Source organism: Athene cunicularia (genome assembly GCF_003259725.1).
Source record: "Athene cunicularia isolate RWA chromosome 5 unlocalized genomic scaffold, athCun1 chr5_part1, whole genome shotgun sequence".
NCBI lineage: Eukaryota > Metazoa > Chordata > Aves > Strigiformes > Strigidae > Athene > Athene cunicularia.
Window position 1 is genome coordinate 18,325,202 of NW_020799101.1, and position 19,051 is coordinate 18,344,252.

General features: G+C 36.6%; 1 protein-coding gene across 4 annotated transcripts in view; it reads left to right on the top strand.

Moving 5' to 3' along the window:
- The window catches only part of RPS6KA5 (ribosomal protein S6 kinase A5), a 66,204-nt gene that overhangs the window by 26,425 nt on the left and 20,728 nt on the right, over positions 1-19,051 (top strand). For 2 of the 4 annotated variants that reach the window (XM_026849179.1, XM_026849180.1), the window contains 2 exons: positions 9,008-9,091; positions 12,229-12,332. In XM_026849179.1, the coding sequence (XP_026704980.1) occupies positions 9,008-9,091; positions 12,229-12,332 (188 nt within the window). Of the gene's footprint in view, positions 1-8,180; positions 8,309-9,007; positions 9,092-12,228; positions 12,333-19,051 lie in introns of all 4 variants that reach the window. The other 2 variants (XM_026849177.1, XM_026849178.1) reach the window with 2 other exon arrangements.

Below are 19,051 nucleotides of genomic sequence, written 5' to 3' on the forward strand. Positions count from 1 at the left end.
CTTTCACCATCTTTGTTGCACTGCTTTGGACACATTCTGATACTTTTATATCCTCCCTATAGTGGGGCCTAAAGCTTCACACAGTACTCAAGGTAAGGCTGCACCAATGATGTGTATAGTGAGACAATCATTTTTTTTGGACTTGTTAGCTATGATGTGCTTAAAGCACCTAGGATATACTTGGTTCCTTTTTTTTAACCTGCATACTCTGGTGACTCATACTGAGCTTACCATCAACAAACCCCCCAAATTCCTTTCTGTAGGGCTGTACTCCAGACTCTTGTCCCACAATCTCCACATTGATCTCTCATTGCAAGAGAGATCAACTGCCTCTGGTTTCCTTCATTAGAGATTGGTTGATGTACCTAGGAAACATTAATGACTTCAAGGATAAAGTATCTCTCGATGTATTTCTCCTCCTTGTAGTTTGTGCTATCCAGCAAGTAATCATCTTGGCCAAACTTTTCAAGAACCAAAAGCACAGCGTCCCTGCAGATCTTTCTTACTTTAGAACATAAGTTGGAAATGTACCATCTTATACAAGAATCACAATACTGTGGTGTCACAGAAACGTTATCTGTCATTTATTTCTATTCCATGTGGTCCCATCCCTGGTTGTGAGTCTTGCCCATGTGCAAAGACATGTTTTTTCTTTTGGCATCTTTATTTCCTGAGAAATTACCACATGCCATGCACCTGGTAATATAAGACTTACCCTCCATCAGAGTAGAAAACCTGGGTTGTAATACATCAGGATTACATATTTTCATGTATTAGAATTTTTATTCACTAAAGAGAATTCAAAGAAGGGTCTTTATATTCATCATAACTTTACCAGTTCCAAAATGTTGGTTTGAAAACTTAAATCACCTGGAGACTGGCTTTTTTAATATATATTACATGCAGACTGTTTCCATTTTATTCTGTATGAGAGGCATTTTCACACAGTAGTGGTAGATTTTACTTGCAGCCCTGAGTATTTTATAGAAGTTGGAAACATAGTAGTAGCTCATCTAATTTACATGGTGTACACATTCACATGAAGTATATAACCTGTTAGGTGATTGCTTAAAGAGAAGACCCAAGATACATGTTTTAGCTAAACTGTGACTTTCATCAGTTTGATTTTTCATCTCTGTACCTGATCTGAAACTTGGTATGGAGAATTTTACTACCCATGCAATAAGGAGGAATTGTCCTTGCCTTTAAGTAGTAAGATCATAGCTGTATTAGACTAAAATCCTTTTTAAAACTTGCTATGCAATTTCAGAGTACCTCCAACAACAGTTAAGCATTCCTCTTGTCTTGCTAGGTCATAACATTTTGAAGCCTTCATAATGATGAGTTCAGATTAAGTGAATGAAGTAGTTTAATTTGCCAGCTAACAAGTATGGACAAGCATAGGAATCTAGTAAGAATGTTGCTGAAATCTCTGAAAGAACCCAGCCAAAACATATGTAGTAATTCTCTTATTTCTCTGTAACAAAAAAGTGATAAGAATCAGTAATTCTTGTCTGGATTGGAGAACTTTTCAGTGGATTTGTGGAGAGTCAGTCCAGAGAGCAGCCCTGAATGCCTTCAGTGAGCTTCTGTCTGGCCACTGGGTTTCCTTCTGTTCCACTGCACCCTCTTGCTCTATGTCTCTATGTGCTACTCAGTCACAGAGTTGTTGCTGACAGATAAGATACGTACCATTGAAGACTGCAACACTGACTTTTCAACTCTAGAGGTTGTCTTTGTACTCTTTAGCCCAAGAGCACTTACTGTTTCTAGGTTTTGTGGTTGTTTTTTAATACTGAATACATTAGAGGAGTAATTCTTAAGCTATTTGATTATGTTCCTAAAATATTTAATATGAATACAGACTGTGAGTCCAAGCCAATTTAATAGCTGAGAAGTGCCCTTTCCCTAATATTTTGTAGTTTCCGTTTCTTGACATTCTTACCCTAGAAATGATGTACTCTAGGGTTTAACCAAGCCCTTTGACCAGATCCTAACATTGCTTCTATTAGCAAGGAATTCCTATAAGAGAACACATACACTATTAAAGAATGTTTAGAGTAGTCTGGAGCTTTTTTTAAGTTGCAGAATTATTTAAGGAGTCAAGTTTTGTGGTTTGAAGAAATATGATAGTAGTATAGTTTCAGAATGTGTCATATCTGATCTTCAGGGTAGTAGTCCAGCTCAGTTAAGAACAAAGTATTTGTGCATTAAGTAGTTAGAGAACAGAAGCAGTCTGTTCTGTTTCAAAGGTGACCTTTCATGTAGTTGGAGAACTGGGTCCTAATTGTGAATGCTGAAAAGAATGGCTTCAGTGAATACTTGGCTAATCTTCTGGCTAAAATATGTTTGCACAAAGACTGTTGTGAATAAAATAAGCTGTAGAATCCTAGTGTCTGTTGGAGCAGTGGCATGTGTTGTTTGAATGCAATTTGTCAAGTTGAAGAAGTACTTCAAAGGCCAAATATTTAAATGTTAAATAATACCTCTTCAAATTGCAGAATAACTGTTATAAGACACTTGAGTGCTTTCCATATACACATTCACACTTTTAAGATGAAATCACAAATGCTCAAGCTCTGAAGCATTTTCCCAAAGCAGTATTTGTATGGCAAATAGATGCTCTCCTTAAGCTGAGTGCACACGTATAGAACAGCATACTTGTTTTATGCCTCAGTATTTTGAATGAGATACTCTGGATTGAGCATCTGGTTATTCTTTCCAAGTGTGTGGTTTTGTGTTGTTTTACCCATGTTAGTATTCTGTTAGCTTTATCTCAACTCACCCTTTACAGCATTCACACCTAGGTAGCCTTCATGGTTTTGTTTGTGTGCTTTGCTTTGATGTGTATTTGTTTTGCTCCTGAGGCCTCTGAAATAACATCTTGTGAGTTCTTAAGACTAGATTTGATCTCTTTATTTTTGTTTTTGCTCCCAGTTTTCCAATGCGCAAATGGCATGCTCCAGTTTGCTAAGTCTGTCCAGTCTGTCTCGTGTATAAATAGCCAATTTAACAAGAGATGGGTGCATTTTGTGCTTAGTTGTTTGTATAGATTGTGTATTTCTCTTGATGTAACTTCTAGTGACCTACAGAAGTTTAAACAAAAATGTTACTTTTCTTTAGTATTCGGCAGCAACATACTGCTGACACGATTTACTCAGGAGGTAAATGTATTATCCATCGCCTCCTTGAATCTTGAACCTTTCGATGTGGGTCATCTTTTGCTCTGGGGCTGCTTTAGAGCTCCAAAAGCTGTTCTCTGTACTTTTCTTCAAGCTGACTCGATGCCCTGTCTGTCATGCTGTGAGTAAGCATGACAATCACAAGATGCAGTATTCAATTATGCAGATCTTTGTTTCCAGAGAGTATGTTTAACTTGATTTTTTTTGAGTCCCTGAAGTAATGATGTTCTCTGCTCATTGAAGGAGTTATAATACCCTGTAACAGTCCCTTGGGATCTTGTCCTCTGCTCTAAGAAGACTTATTTTTCTTTATGAATACTAGTTTGGCCCTAACATTCAGACAGTTGTCTACCTGTGTCCTAGCTGAAGATATCTTCAGCCAAGTATTAAAAACCACTTTGTTTCTCAGATGCAGATCTTTGGGTGCACGTGATAAAATAATGCAGGCCTTCATGCCCTAGGTGCTGGGAGATACCTGTCCTGAATCTCTTGTATTTCTTTGCCCAACTCCCTTGTTCTTTTGGATGTTAGGACACTGAATCAGACATTTTCATTGAACTTGGGCTGTGCGAGTTCTTCGTGGCACTGGAAACTAACACAATAACTTCTTAAATCAGATGTAATGGAGTAGCCCTTTGTCTAAATAGCTGGCTTCCCAAATACAGTTGGCCTCAATAGAGATGAGCCTTTTAGGAGCATGTTGTGCTTGTGTGATTCCTTGGCTCTCCTAGAAGTCTCATCTAATTCTTGTGGTTCACTCTGGAATTACAGTTCTTGTCCCACATACCCTCTTGTGACCTGCTGAACAGTTATAAGACTTAATAACTGTCTGAGCTACCATTGCTTACCTTGCTAAACTGAATTTGCATTGCTGTAGATTAGCATGTGTACTCTCAAGGACACACCCTTGTGTTATGGTAGTGACTGTTGCTTTGTCAGTCAGACTTTTCCTGTAGATGTGGTGAATTTGATTAACCTCTGCAGAGAAATGGAGTTTCTTCCTCTTGCTTTTTTTTGCCACTGTTAATGTGATTTTTGTACTCAATGAGGGAACTCATTAGTGAACTCTGAAGGCATAAATCCTCTCTGTCTTTGAGGAAAAAAGTTTATACATATTCTACAACTTCAGGTGATTTCAAATGCCTACCTAGCATTTCTTGGTTATAAAGTAGGACCAAGTGGTGATACCACAAGATCATCAAGAGCATGATGGTGCAAGACCTCCGTTCTTCTGTCAGCACTTTTGATTGAATTTTGGAGCTAGGTTTCTTGATCTCTGGAAATGGTGTAATTTGGTCAGCCTGCCAAGGTGATTGTAACTAATCTTAGCAAAGAGACTGCTCTGAGACAAATGCTGATCTACATTACACCTCTCCATCTTGGACAGTCAGAGAATTCTAATTCTCTGTCCTAAAGCTGCTTGGTGGCTAGGTGCTGTCAACATTTCCTGTTTGGAAGACAAATTACACCCTGTCTTTTTTGATGAAGCAAAAGGAAGACGGGATGCTGAAACAGGTAATCTGGAGAAAAGGCTGCAGGGATCATATGGACATGATATTGAAAGTCCCTTAGCAATTTAAAGCAGTTACATTTCGCTAGGATGCTTAGATCAGTCAGAATGATTGCAAGGAACCTGGAAACAGGGCAGTGCACTATCATTTTTGTATTGCCATAAGTGGGATGGGAAAAGATAGAGGTCTGCCCCATGTGTAGTACTAGAGTATTTATTAGCAAGAGTCTGGTAACACATATAGGCACAGCCATGGTGCCTGAGAGTAGCTCATCTAGAAGAATAAGTGTGAAGGGAATATAACTTGGTTTTCCAATTTAACAGTGGGGTGGTTGAACAAAGTGAACTGCCTGGCTGTCCAGGTGAACCTATCTATGTTCACTGATCAAGAACTCTTAACAAAATTCTTTCTATCAGTGGATTCATGAAAAGTTGTTGCACTTTTAAGCAGTTAACTGGTTTGAAGTAGCCAGTTTTTATACCTTTATTAAAAACATTGCTATTGCATAAGCATTAAGGAATGATGCTGAACTTGGTAAAGAAAAACAACAGAAATCAAAACCAGCTGTTGTGTGCTTGAAGAGTGAAGTCCATCTCCAGATTATCTTAAACATGGAAGCACTGTGGATTGGGAACAAACATGATGACACTTTTTCAAAGACAAGGTCAATATTGTCATACCAAGTTATTAGAGATTGGAGAAGTCATACTTTTGTTTCTTTCCATTAGTGTCTGATTACTAGCTGTTCTGCAACTCAGAAGAGGGAACCACAATGTTTAAGGCATGTGTGCTGAGTGAGGAAAGAAAATGAACATTCGACGTTATGAAAAAAATGTTTAAGCTTGTGTATTTGCAAGATGTGCATATTCAGTGAGAATTCACCTGTAGGTAATCCAAATTCAGTTGTTTAGTGACTTCCTTTCTTATCTTACATCTCATAACATGAAAGTATTAATAATGTGGATTCTGGAATTTGGATTCGTGTTATGAAGTTGAATGAAATTTGTGAGGGGGGAATAATACAAATTGGGGTTTTGTTGTGGATTTTGAAATTTGGGGGGAAGCTGCATACTTGATCTGTGTGTGAAATGTGATTTCACATATGAATGGTGAAGCACAACTTGCGGTGACTTTTTGTCAGAGAATCACAGAATGACTGAGGTTGAAAGATGTCTGGAGGTCATCTGGTCCAACCCTCCCCTGCTCAAACATGGTCACCTAGAGCCAGTTGCCCACAAGCGCCTCCAGAAGCCTTTTGCACACATTGATGACATCCCCCGAGCCTTCCCTTCTCTAGATGGAACAGTCTCATCTCTCTTAGCCTTTCCTTATCTGTTCCAGTCACTTAATCATCTTTGTGGCCCTTTGCTGGACTCTCACTAGTATGTCCACATCTCTTTTGTACTGGGGAGCCCAGAATAGAAACTGTTATTGAAGGTAACATTCTTCAAAATAGTTTTAAAGCTACATGCAGTGCATAGTAGTAAAGCCTCTTAGTCACTCCCCAAGAAGAGAAATATTAACAATGACATTTATGTAAGTGTTTCTAGTGAAACTTAATACTATAAAAACTGTGTTTTCTAAGTAAGTGATGTGTAGTTGGTGGGGCTTGCAATTTAATAAAACACAATGTAAATGGAGGAGTCTAACAAAGAAGTATCCAGATTTTGTGACTTCAGCTGTCTGAAGTCAGGACTTTTCTACGGCATTTTATGAGGGCAAAGTTGTGTCAGTTTGTAGTTGAGTCAATGCTTTGCTTTCAGACAGCTTTTGTTAATGTTCTGGGGAGTGCTCTAGTTCTCTGATTTTTTTTTTTTTTTTTTTTGTGGTTAAATAAGAAACTATAAATAGTTGGTATCAGTGCATATTGCTAATGGTCACCCTATAACAGTCATAAGGTGGTTTCAAAAGGCTTCTGGATTATGATGCTTGTATATGTAATGGAAAATCAATGTTGATATGAAGAACATGCTCAGCGGGTCCATTGTTTTTTTTCTACCTAATGTTGAATTCCAATTTACTGTTTAATTTCTTGTTAAGAACTCTGCTTGTGATAATCATCTGCTTTCTTCGTTTTCTTTGTTCAGCCTTGAATTTCAGCAGTAGGCCACTTCTAACTGAAAATGGGGCAAGAACTAAAGAATACAAATACTTACCTATGTGGATTAGAAGTTGAGTTTTTTATAGACCTCATTACAAACATATCCCAGAGTGTTTTCAATTTATAAATACCCATTTGTGATTTACAATATGAGGTTTTAATATTGAAATTTAAGAGATTATTTAAAATGATACAATACCAAATTTTGAAACCTCCGAAATTATTTTGGGTGTTTTAAACACTGAAGTTTGCAAGGGGCAAAACAATACCATAAACATGAATTGTAAGAAAGAACTAATTTTCAGGTATTGTTTCAGAAGTTCCATGTTTTATATTAAAAGCTATAATGATTGTAGAAAGAAAAAAAAGGTAAGAAGGAAATATAATTGAAAATCAAAACCACCAATTCTGTATAGTAAGGATTGTAATTGTTCCTCAGAAAGCTACTACTAATAATCCTGCATGATTTGAAATGTTTTTAGTGGGCCTTCTCTTCAGCAAAAGGTACCTGAGATCATAAGGGTTCTGCTGTACCACTGTATACATTCATATACAACTCCCAAGTCTGTTCCCTGTCACTGTAGTATCTTGTAGCCTAGCTTTATTACACAACATGGAGACAAAACCCCCATAATTTTGCAAGTGATTTGCTGAATTTGCAGCTAGCTAAATGATAATAGTTTTCATCTATTTCTTTTGCCATATTAGCATTAGAAATTATTTTCATGGATCTCAGCTTGGCTACAATATCTTTACTCTTTGGAGAGGTAGCAAGCAAAGAACAGTTTCGTTTTGTATTTTTTTTCACTCCCCTTCCTTTTCCTTCTTCTCCTTCTCCTCTCCCTTCCTCCCTCCCAGCTGAAGGAAGAATGAATGGAGGGATATATGAATAGCTTTAGATTGGCTGATGCCAGGATGGAGGGCTACGAATTTCTGATATTTTTTTTTTTTTTTGTTTTTTTGTTTTTGCTTTTTATCACACTATTTCTCTTTTGGATAACAGGTACTGGAAAGGATAAACAATAGTTGTGTCAAAATAAACTGGAGTCATGAAGAGTTTATTATTTTATGGTTTTGTCTCATAATATTTCAAGTTAGTATTTGAACAAAATGAGGCCTGTAACTTATTTTGAACTCAGAATTTTACCCCCCCAAACCAGTCACAGTATATGTATTTTAATAAATACAGTTTAATAATATGCTGTTGGACTGTTTAATTTTTATGCCTCAGGGTAGCACTAAGCACTATTTCTACTTTTAGAAGCTTCCTCTCATTAGTGTAGTACATTCTCTTATATAGCACCTGTTTTTAACTCCAAATCTGAATCTACAAATGTAAAAGCTGACTTTTGAAATATTTGCTTTTTTGAACACTCTTCTTTAAAGGACCTATCAGGATCTCTCCCCAAAATGCTAGAAGCTTGAAGGATAAGGGAGGAACAATGTTGCATGGCCCAAACACATGTGCTTTCGTCATTAGCAAGGTACAGCATGACCTCATGTTGACCTCAAAGGTAAATCACTAACAGGGAACAATTATACATGCCTGTGAAAGCAGCTTAGTTTTGAACATAATCAAGACAATAACTTCAGTGTGTAGAATAAAATTAAATTTACAACTCTGTCTGTCTGCCTTTCTCTTTCTCTCTCTTGTCTCTCTCCAAGTCTCTTGAGAGAATGTTATGTTTTTTATATATGTGTGTGTTGCAAAATAAAATTACTTTTCTAAGAGGTCATAACGAATTCCTAAATATGGGGAACCCAAAGGATCTTGTATCCAATTTAGTCAAATTGTGCATCTTACAATGAAATGTTCTTTTTAATGGAAAGGTTTCATTTGTTGTCTAGAGTACTGATATTGCAGCCTTCAAAATGTGTGTCTATATTACCTTGGGGATTCTTGTGTAGTTCTGAAATGTATAGATCATTTAGATTCATGGGAAAGTTTTTTAAATATCAAAACGTTAATTTTTTGTGTGCTTATCTTAGACTGCCACACAAACCTATGACATTTTATTTTTTCATAGAAGACTAAATATTGTGTAGCGTTATGTGATACATCTCTACATATGGTGGAATATGATTTAGCTAGCAGTTCTGAGCTATTTGGAGAAGAATTGCTGCCAGCATCTTGGAACTGTTAGCCATATCTGTCCCATAGGATTTGTATAATATAATTGACTGACATGATTTTTCTTTTCTTTGTTTGCTAGAATGAGAGAGCGTATTCCTTCTGTGGAACAATAGAATACATGGCTCCAGATATTGTAAGAGGAGGAGATACAGGACATGATAAGGTATGTTTTATCTAAGTTTATTACTGAAAATAAATTAATTCTTTGGGCAACGTTGTTTTTCAGCTTGAGGGCTTTTTGTAAAATGTGATAGTGTCTTATTTAAGCATGCTTTATTTCAGGTTGTCCTAAAATATAGTATAGCCTAGATTTAAAAACATTAATATGATGTATTTCAGTTTTTAATCTTAAGTAAAAGACATATTTATAAAGGTATTGAGGCTCATTTGTGTTCTACTCAAGTTTTATTCTAAATGTACAGTGGGACAAAAAACCTTAGCTTATACTTACTTCCTTTTAAATAAAAAACGTTTAGTTCAGAGTGGAAAAATGACCGTTTTGTGGCTAATTCTGATACATTTTAAAAATTGTACATCAGGGGAATCTTTTATCTTTCTTGAAGTATGAAGTGAGCTATTAATGACATAGATGTTCTCAGACTAAAAATTAATTGTTTAGCTTGAGGCTTAAGTTTTATTATGAATTAAAGTGCCAGTAATTGATGGGAAAGATCAAGACACAGTTCACAGATGGTATTTGAAACAAAAAAACTACTCCCCCAAAGATTTCTACAGTATTCCTAGATAAGCTATTCTGCTTGCTTATTATACTAAGAAATTTTGGAAAATATTTAATCTCTTTGCTTTTTTGCTGTAGATTGAGTTGACTTGTCTTTCTGTTGGGGGTCATGGAATATAGCTGATTACAGTTCCTCTTGTAACAGCCATTTTAAACAATGGAAAATGTCACCCTCCATCTCCTTTTTCTAGACTAACTGGACTCAGTCAGACTTTTGCCTAAGAAGGTTCTTTCTTCTCCTCTCCGCATTCTGGTTCTCTTTGGTCTGAGTTTGCCTGTGTATTTCTTCAGGTAGGGAGCACTGTGGTGGGCACAGTGTTTCAGCTAAGAGTTGGCAATTTGAAGTGCAGCAGAATGATTATCTCCCCGATTCTTCTATTAAACATGAAATAAAATGTGCTTTGTCTTAGTCATTGTCTCACCCCTACTTTGTATTCCATTGTAACCTCTACATCTTCTTCTAATGTACTGCTTACCTAGTCATTATTAAAAATGGAATTTTACAAACTTATGAAGCTCTTTCCTGCACTCTGTTTCTTAGTTTAGTCTTGACAGTTTCAGAGCATCTTTCAAATGCATCAATCACTTTGAACTCTGATTCTCTTTTTTCAGGTGTTTATCAATTCAGTATTGTTGCTGATTTAAAGAGGAATCTCTGTGCTATTATCTTTGGTTCTATCTGATACTTTCACTGGATGTAATGCAGAGCCATACAATATTCTATAAGAAGTAGTTTCACAGTTTGATATCAAATGTTAGCTGATAAATAAGGGCAATTCTGCATTTACCTATGGGATGGTAGTTGTTTACACCACTGTCATGGTTTGAACTTGGCCAGCAGCCAAACACCATGCAGCCGGTCACTCACTCTCCCCCCTGCCTCATGAATGTGGGAAGAGAGTAGAGGGACACAAGGAAACTCGTAGGTTGATCTGAAAAAAAGTTTAGTGATTGTAATAAATCAAACAATAATGGAAAGTCCAAATGGGGTAATGCACAATGCAGTTGCTCACCACCCACCGACCAATACCCAGCCACCCTGGGCAGCGGTCATGACAGGACGAAGACCCCTTTGCACCAAAGATCCCTCTGTGTCAACCTGAAGTGAGACAGAACCTGCCTCATTTATCTACTGAGGATAATGTCACATGATACGGACTGCTGCAGTGGCCAATCCGGGCCCAGCACTCCAGCTGTGCCCCCTCCCAGATCAAGGAAAGTTAACTCCGTCCTGGCTGAAATCTGGATTGGGTGCTCTGGCTGTGCCCCCTCCCAGCTCCAGAAAATTAATGCTGTCCAAGCCCAAACCAGGAAAACCACACAGTCTTTGCCTCACCATTGGCAATGTTGTGTGATGAAGTATTAGAACTTTTTTAGTATATTTTGTACCTACTGCATATCTAGCAACTCAAAGATCTTATTTAAAAAAAGGGGAAATGCAGTTGCTTTAGTATGCTGTGCTCTCAAAAATCAAATGTTTTTGATTTGTAATCTCTTCTAGATAGCTGTATTGTTTCTGTAAAAGACTTCCTCTGGTATTTCAGGATTTTATTTTATTTTTTCAGTGGTTGATTTCTGATTCTGCAGATCATCCTTTTCTTTTGGAAAAACACATGCCAAGAAAAAATTCTTCTTTGGGATTTTCTCTGTTCATTGTGTATTTGCAAAGATAATTACTAACAGTACAGAAACTTCTTCAGCTAATTCTTCTAGGTGCTTTTGACTGACTATATGAAACATCAGATTTTGTGTATCTTGAAGTAAAACCAGTCTAAAATAAGAGGCCAAATTGTCAGCATTTCACTAATTGTCTTCCTGCATTGTATTAATGTTATCAACATAAGCAGAACTTCAGTTTCATTGATTTACATATTTCATGGAAATAAAACTGGGAAGTTTAACTGTAGTTAAATTAATTTTGCTGAAATGATGAAACTGCTTCCTTTATTACTCATAGTAGTATCTTTTCTTTTGAAAGAGAGAAACATTCTGTAAGCTATGAGTATCAGAGATATGAATAATATGATTAGTATATGGGAAGCTGAAGATCACATGTGTTATCAGGGCATACAAGATAAAATTCCATAGCATTTTCAGATGCCCTGATTAACTGTGACCCATGCTTTTAAATTGTGCTTTTTAAAAATTCTGTAGTTTCATTCTCGAGCTCCTAAAAGCTCAGGTTCCACTACTTCTTAGCAAGGCTTAGGTTCCTCTGCTATTTCAAGCACATTTTAGAGTTCTTACTGATTCACAATGGTAAAAACAAAATTGAATTTGGAGTGGTGGGGAAGGAAATTTAGTAGTAAAAAGAATTCAGTTTGAGAAATTATTTGATAAAGCTAAGTGCAGACATTTCAAAATATGATTAATTTATCATAGAAAATTACTCCAGTCAGTACTGCAATTGTTTATGCTTTATTGTATCAACGTTTGCCTTTATATTGATAGGTGGGCTCTTCCTTTGCCAGTTGCTTTCTGGGTGCATTGTTTTGTTCCTTCTTTTGTTAACAATTTTACTTCAACGTATCATAACATAGATAATTATTGTTGTTCTATAGGCTGTTGATTGGTGGAGCGTTGGTGTTCTTATGTATGAATTATTAACTGGAGCATCACCATTTACGGTTGATGGAGAGAAGAATTCCCAAGCAGAGATTTCTAGGTAAGATTCAAAACAGCAAAGTATATGTGTTTGCTCACAAAGTGACGCTTATGCCATAATACAAGTTTTGTAAGAGTTTTAATCTGAAATTTAGGAAGAAAGTGCTACCATGTTAACATTTTAGGTACTCCAGTTCAGTTTAACAGAATGTCATCTGGAAGAAGATAGGTTTTATTAGCCTTAGCAGGTTATAGAAGTAATAGAACAGACCTGTTTTGTTTAAACTACAATGGAACCACAGCTTTGTAGATATTCAACCCTGTTTCATATTTACTGTTGAAGTAAAATGAGATATAAAATTACATGTGGATAGAATTATCACATTCAAAATCGTGATATGTAATGAAACATATATTTAGCTAGAGAGATTTTTGTCAGTTCTTGCTAGATCACTCATCAGAGTACAGGTTTAAAGTGTCAGGATGTACTCCCACCTTTTTGTCACAGGTAATATTTATTTTATTAGTGTATAACATGAAACAAAGAACATGGTCTTTCCTAGCAATACTTGCATATCTGAGAAGAAATGAATATAATACTTATGGAAATGAAATAACCAAAACCATTATTATATTTTTACATGTAAACTTCCTGACTATCAGCTTTATGTTCAGTAATCTCTACACTTTAAAGGTTTATTTTCAGTACCCATGTGAAAGCATTGGAGCATTTTCAAAAGGTAAAGTAATAAGCTTGGCCCAAACACAATATTACTCCCCAAATGAGCATTTCCTATTACTGGATTTCTCTTGAGTGGGGCATTGAGGGCTTAAATTGCACAAATCCGTAACTGCTGTCAAATCCAGCTTGGAAGTCCAGTCCCCAAACTAAGAATAGTCTTGCTCCTCTTGAAAGTTACTACTGTGGTTCTGACCCTCACCTGAAGTCACTTGATATTTAAGGTTATAGTGGGCAACAGGACATGCATCAATTATTTAGATAATTTATTTTACTTCTGCTATAAATTCATGCAATTTCTTGGAAGGTTGAGACCTGTTTATTGTTTTCTAGGTCTCTACCAGAACAGGAAACTTAGAGAGACACTAGAAAAAATACAGGGGGGAAGAGGAATCTGTTAACAAAATAAAATTCAGGACTTAACCTTCTTGGTCATTATGGTGGAGTTAAAACTTAAATTAACTCTTTCAGACCTATTTAATGTAGAAATTATGTTGATTGCTTACTTATGCCATGTCTGAATTGGTAATTTTGACTCCCATGATTTACTAAAAGGTAATCTGAAGGAATTACAAATCTTTCAGCCTGTTAAATTTAGAAATTCTTATTACCATATTCATGGATTTTCAGAAATGCCCTCCTTGTATTTATCTCTAGTGTGAGTACACTGAGCTATTTCAAGAAATAACAGCTGAATTTTCAGTGCCTGTCTGGCCTAGAAGCTATGATCTTAATTTCTTTTTATCTTTGATAATTTTGTCACTGAGGATACATTTGCAATTTACACTTAATGTCCTTTTTTTATTAATTATTTCAATTATGTCTGCAGCCTATTCTATAAAACTTTCTGCTGAATTGGAATGCAGAGTCTAGATAATTTTACACCTATAATTAATTATGTTCCAGATTCTCTCTGTGACTATCTTTGATCTTTTTAGTTTCATTTCCTCTCTAAACTGACGAAAAACTGAATTGCAGATAACTTCATCAGATATTTACAGTTGCCAGGGTAATGAAATCACTAGCACTGGCACAGATATGAGTTAGTACAAACGTCTTTCTTGATGGCAAAGTTATTCTATGCAGAGACTGTATTCCGTAACCTAAATATGCTTTAACTTGCCAATTGCAGCAGACGTAGAGAATTCACTACTCTCTTACTCAGTCACAAGCCCTGAAAATATAGTTTCCATGGCCTTTGATTTTTCTGAGTTTAAGGAAAAAAGTTTTCTAAATGAATCTAGGTCCTTCTTTTATTTTGCCTAGGTGGGAAGTATTCTTACATAATTTTAGGTAATTTTATTCCCTTACGTGGCACAATGGCTATCTGCTGTTAAATTTGAGCACAAAGTTTTGTTCTGAAATATCTAAGGTTCTCTAAGTTCAGTTATTCTGTTAGAAATAGTTACTGTATGGTTTGTATCTTTTTTACTCTTTCTGATGAGAGAGTGTGTTCAGTTATTTTATCATAACCTTTTTGACAACACTGTGGACTTCTTTTTCATGGCAAGTGCAACTGAAGTAAGTGCATACTTTAATTTCCCTTATGTCTCTCTCTCTGAAGACTCTTTTTGTTCCCATGCGTGGTGTTAGAGGTTATTAAACTTCATTAAAAAAATTCCACAGAACTATTGAAGTACTTCTCCTTCTGCAGTATGCCCTCTCCCCTTTCTTCTTCCTTCTTCCCAAATCTTTAATTTTTGAACATTCTGGACTTCCATTGCTGCAGAGCCGTGGATGGGACCCATTGTGCAAAAGCATAGGCAAGGGCTGGGTTTGATTGCAAACTTGGTATTTTCAGTTTGACCTTGAGTGATTTGTATTACTGACTTGAAAGACAGACAAATACATTTTAAGGTGTTGACTTTTGAGGGTCTTGTCATAAATACAAGAAATTAAAATGTTCATGAAGATTTTTGGGTATTATTTTAGAAAATCTTAACAGCTTTGGGGTTATGAATAGAAAGATATCTGTATTTTTCAATTTGTATATACATCTATAAAATGATCTGTACTAGCATATAATACCATATTAGCATACTAATGCTAATAGCACCCTATGCTCTTTATTTGATATAGTTGATAAACTTCATTTAAACTTCATGGAGGATGGCTGAAATTGACCCTCTGTTACATGCTTATGAAGATCTTTTATCCATGATTCTGCAAGAAACTTTTTCTTAATAAAATTGTTGGCAAGATGCATAGCAGGTGTATACTGGGATTCACTTCTTTATTCTCTGCTTGTAAAGACTTCAGTGATTGCTAGATTTTTTAAAAGAACAGTCATTAAATCCAACTTGTAATCTGCGTGGTGTCATCTGGAATTTTGTCCTAGAACTTAGAGGTGTCTACCTAGAATGTACAGCATTTATGTGCTTAGATGGGAGTCCAGAGTCCAAGAACTGTTAGACAATAATGTAATCCTGTTTTTCTAAGAGATAGCAATGAGTTAGGAAATCTCTGCCACATGAAGGAAACCATTTGATGCTAGACTTAGTGTGAATCACATCAGTGGCTCTGCCTACAGATCAGTTCAACCTTTCAATAAAGCAGATGGCTTTAAGAAAGTCCTAAGTATTGCATCAAAGTTTCTGACTTGCCTAGAACTGGGGATGCACATATAGATCTGACTGCTCAAAGCAGAATCTGATATTAGTAGTTCTGAGATGACAGGGCATTCAGTAGAGTCATTCTCAAATGTGAAGATGAAAACTCTGCTTTGGAAGCTTGTCCCTCTGCCTTTTAACAGGGTTACAGCTCGGCATTGCTTTCTCTTATTCCCTGGACATCAGGATGGATATCTATCTTTGTGGTGATGCTTACAATACAGTTCTGAGGGCACTGATAATATACTATAGTAACAGTTCTAGCATAAACCTAAAGTTTCTGTTGGTTGTCTTTGGTGACCCTTTCAGTTTTTCATGGTCTGATTGTGTCTACCTGGTGGAAGCAAAAAAAAGCTTCAGTTTCTGCATTTCTGCTGTTTTATTATCATCTCTTCCACTGTCAGGTTCAGGCATCTGCTTTCAGGCTAATCGTAGTGGAGGGTGAAAGGTGGCTTCCATCTCAGCATCACATATTTTATGTCTGTATCTTGTCTAAAATAAGTGGGTTTTGGGTTTTTTCTGTGTGTATAAAATATTTCTTTGGTTGGCACATAATGGTCACCACGTCTTAAACTTTTTTTGTCCTACTTTCTTTAATTAGTTTTGTTTCTCACAGTTACTATTTCAAACGAGTTACATAGTTATGATTTCCAATAATGGATTGGCATTAGTTTGTTCAAGCATCCCATCTTCATTCATTTTTTTCATAGCTTATGCTTTACTTCTCAAAACGATCACTCAGTGGATATATTTAATAGCAATCTTTTACAATGTAGTTTATAGATTGGTCAGTCTAATGCTAAAAGATAAATTAGTCAATAAGTCAAATTGCCAAATTGGTCCTGTTGTCAGCAGGTGTTTTCATATTCTCTGACATAAGGTGGATTTTCTCAGCTATGCAGTATATCAGAATTTTGAGTACTTTAGCTGTTTACAGAGTTAATTAAAATGAAAAATTAAGAAAATATCTTTCAGCTTCTGACTAACAGCATATTTTCCCCTTTCATTTTATCTTAACCATTGGGAGCAATCTGCAGTCTGTGTTGGAAAACTCCCAATGACAGTTTGTCTTTATAAGGCCTTTATTGAGCATTGCAAGGGCATTCCTGCTTAAGTCTTTAAGATTATCACCCTGGAATGAACAAGGTCAGAATCCTCTTCAAATTCTCTTTAGACTGATGTAGTATAAGCCTTTGGTACATGGTTTCTATATTTCTGGTTTGTTTAAAATACTGTGCCTTCTGCAGAAGGATGTTTTATTCATCCGGCAAATACATATTCTATCTCTGCTGCTTTGGTAAAGAACAGATAAGAAACCTGTGGTCAGTCTATGTAATTTTTAAACTGGGAGCTAGCACAGATCAGTGGTGGCAACTCTGTGAATTTTTCATAACAAAATGAGCGAGTTCCTTGGCTGATTTATCAGTCTTAGCAGCCTGCACCTGTTACACAGGAGTGTCTCTGAAAATACTCATAAAGAGGAGGTACATCGAGAGATCAAGGTGTCATTTCCTTACTGTATCCTCCACTCACGTAAGATTAAGCATCTTGTCCTCCTTATCATTTGTTAGCATGTCCTTCACATCATCATGTATGCTTTTTGATCTGTAGTATTTATGGGAGAAACTTAACAGAGCTTAAGTTCCTGAAAAACAATACCAATGAGGTTAGCTCCTAGCTCTGCTAGCTCTTCTGTCATAGAGAAGGAAATGATCCAGGACTTCAGAGTCGTAACCTCCTTGACCCGTGCAAGAGATGGTTTCTCTCAAAGTGTTTTCAGTTCAGCCAGGGTGCCCTCATCAGCAGGAGTAATCTCAGCTCATCCCAGCTCAGAGGGGTTGTACAAGGCTAGGAGAAGCAGAAAATACAGCGGAGTAGTCTTTCAGCAGCCTTGACCACAGTTACCACTTGGGATACTCTATTATTCCTGCTTACTTCTGTCACTGTTGTTGGACCACATAAACATGAAATGTTGAAGAGGATGGAGGTGATTCAGAAAAGGAAAGGAAGGTTGGTGCTGAAGGTCATAGCTTCTTTTCAGACATCATGGGAAGAACTTTGACACATGCAGTTTCTGTCCTCTGAACGCTTTATGGGCTACTGTTATAGCCTTGAGTGGCTTATTTGTCAGTACACCACTTCACTAGTGTTCTTCTAGCAAAGCCAGATTCTACTTGATAAAGCTGCTTGATTAGTCTTCATCAATTTCTCCTCTCTTGCATGTTGATCCCATATGGTCTTTCTTTTCTGGCAGCTTGCTTTCCATCCTAATTAATGTGTATACAGCTTCACATACTTCAGTTCGATGATCATTGTAAGTAGTTCCTGAAACATCTAATGAAATTGGCTTCATTCTTCACTACTTCTGTAGTGTGGTTCGGTGAACAAGACCAGAGCATCATGAATATTTTATAGTATCAGTCAACCTTGAAAGTATTTCTGAAGGAATGCCACTGGCATGTATAAATGCAGCCTAGATGAAGTCTGCTTGTACAGCATGGCAAAATGCTGCCTTCTCTGCAGTGGGCTCTAGGAGGATCAACAGATGGAAGATATCCCTCAATATGATCATAGCTTGCTTTTCACATTGCTAAATACCACTTCATTGTTAATTCTGCCTATAAAAAGAAATCATTTAGAATAGTAATCTTGGCAAAAGGCAGGAATTACTGATGCTGTTGACGCAGAAGTTTTCCATTAGGTAAGATAGAGTGTTACAACAAACTCTTATTGGCAAAATATGTATGCTAATTGTTTGGACAGATACAATCTTTATAGGGGATTCCTTGCCCCAGGAATTTAAGGAGCGGTTTCTACCCAAAGAGCAGGATGTCAAGTAAGATGAAAAGTTACTTTAGCTTCAGCTGGGACTCTGCTTAATTGCCCCATCAATGGCACAACCAATTGCAGTTCTCAGGCTGACTGAAGACATGCAATATGTCACTGAAAGTTTGCAGTCAGAAGGATGATACTTACTAGTGTTGTTACTGCTGAAGTAGTTCTTTTGGCTAAGAATTTTCTGGTAACTGCAGTGCAAGGTTCTAGAAAAGATTTTCCACTGCTTATGTTTGTTTCAATCTCTTTTTCTTATGTGAATGCATTTGCACCAGAAGCCTGAGATAGGGGCAAGAATCTTATTGCTAGCACTATCAGCATCACTACTACAGAGACTGATCTTCTGAGGCAGCACAGAGAAATTCTACTCATTTTTCTTTTTGTTACCCATGTTACCAATCATCCCAATTCATCTCTTTTTGGAGACATTTTCAAATTTTTATCTGACTTGGCCATCTGCAGTCTCTGACATTTTTCAGACAGGAAAATGCTCTAGAATTTCTCTTTTGGATTCTAGGGACATCCCAGAGTCTCAATTCCATTGCATTAGAAATCAGTTTTAAAAAATACCATCTTAGGGTTTCCCCCCCCCCCCCC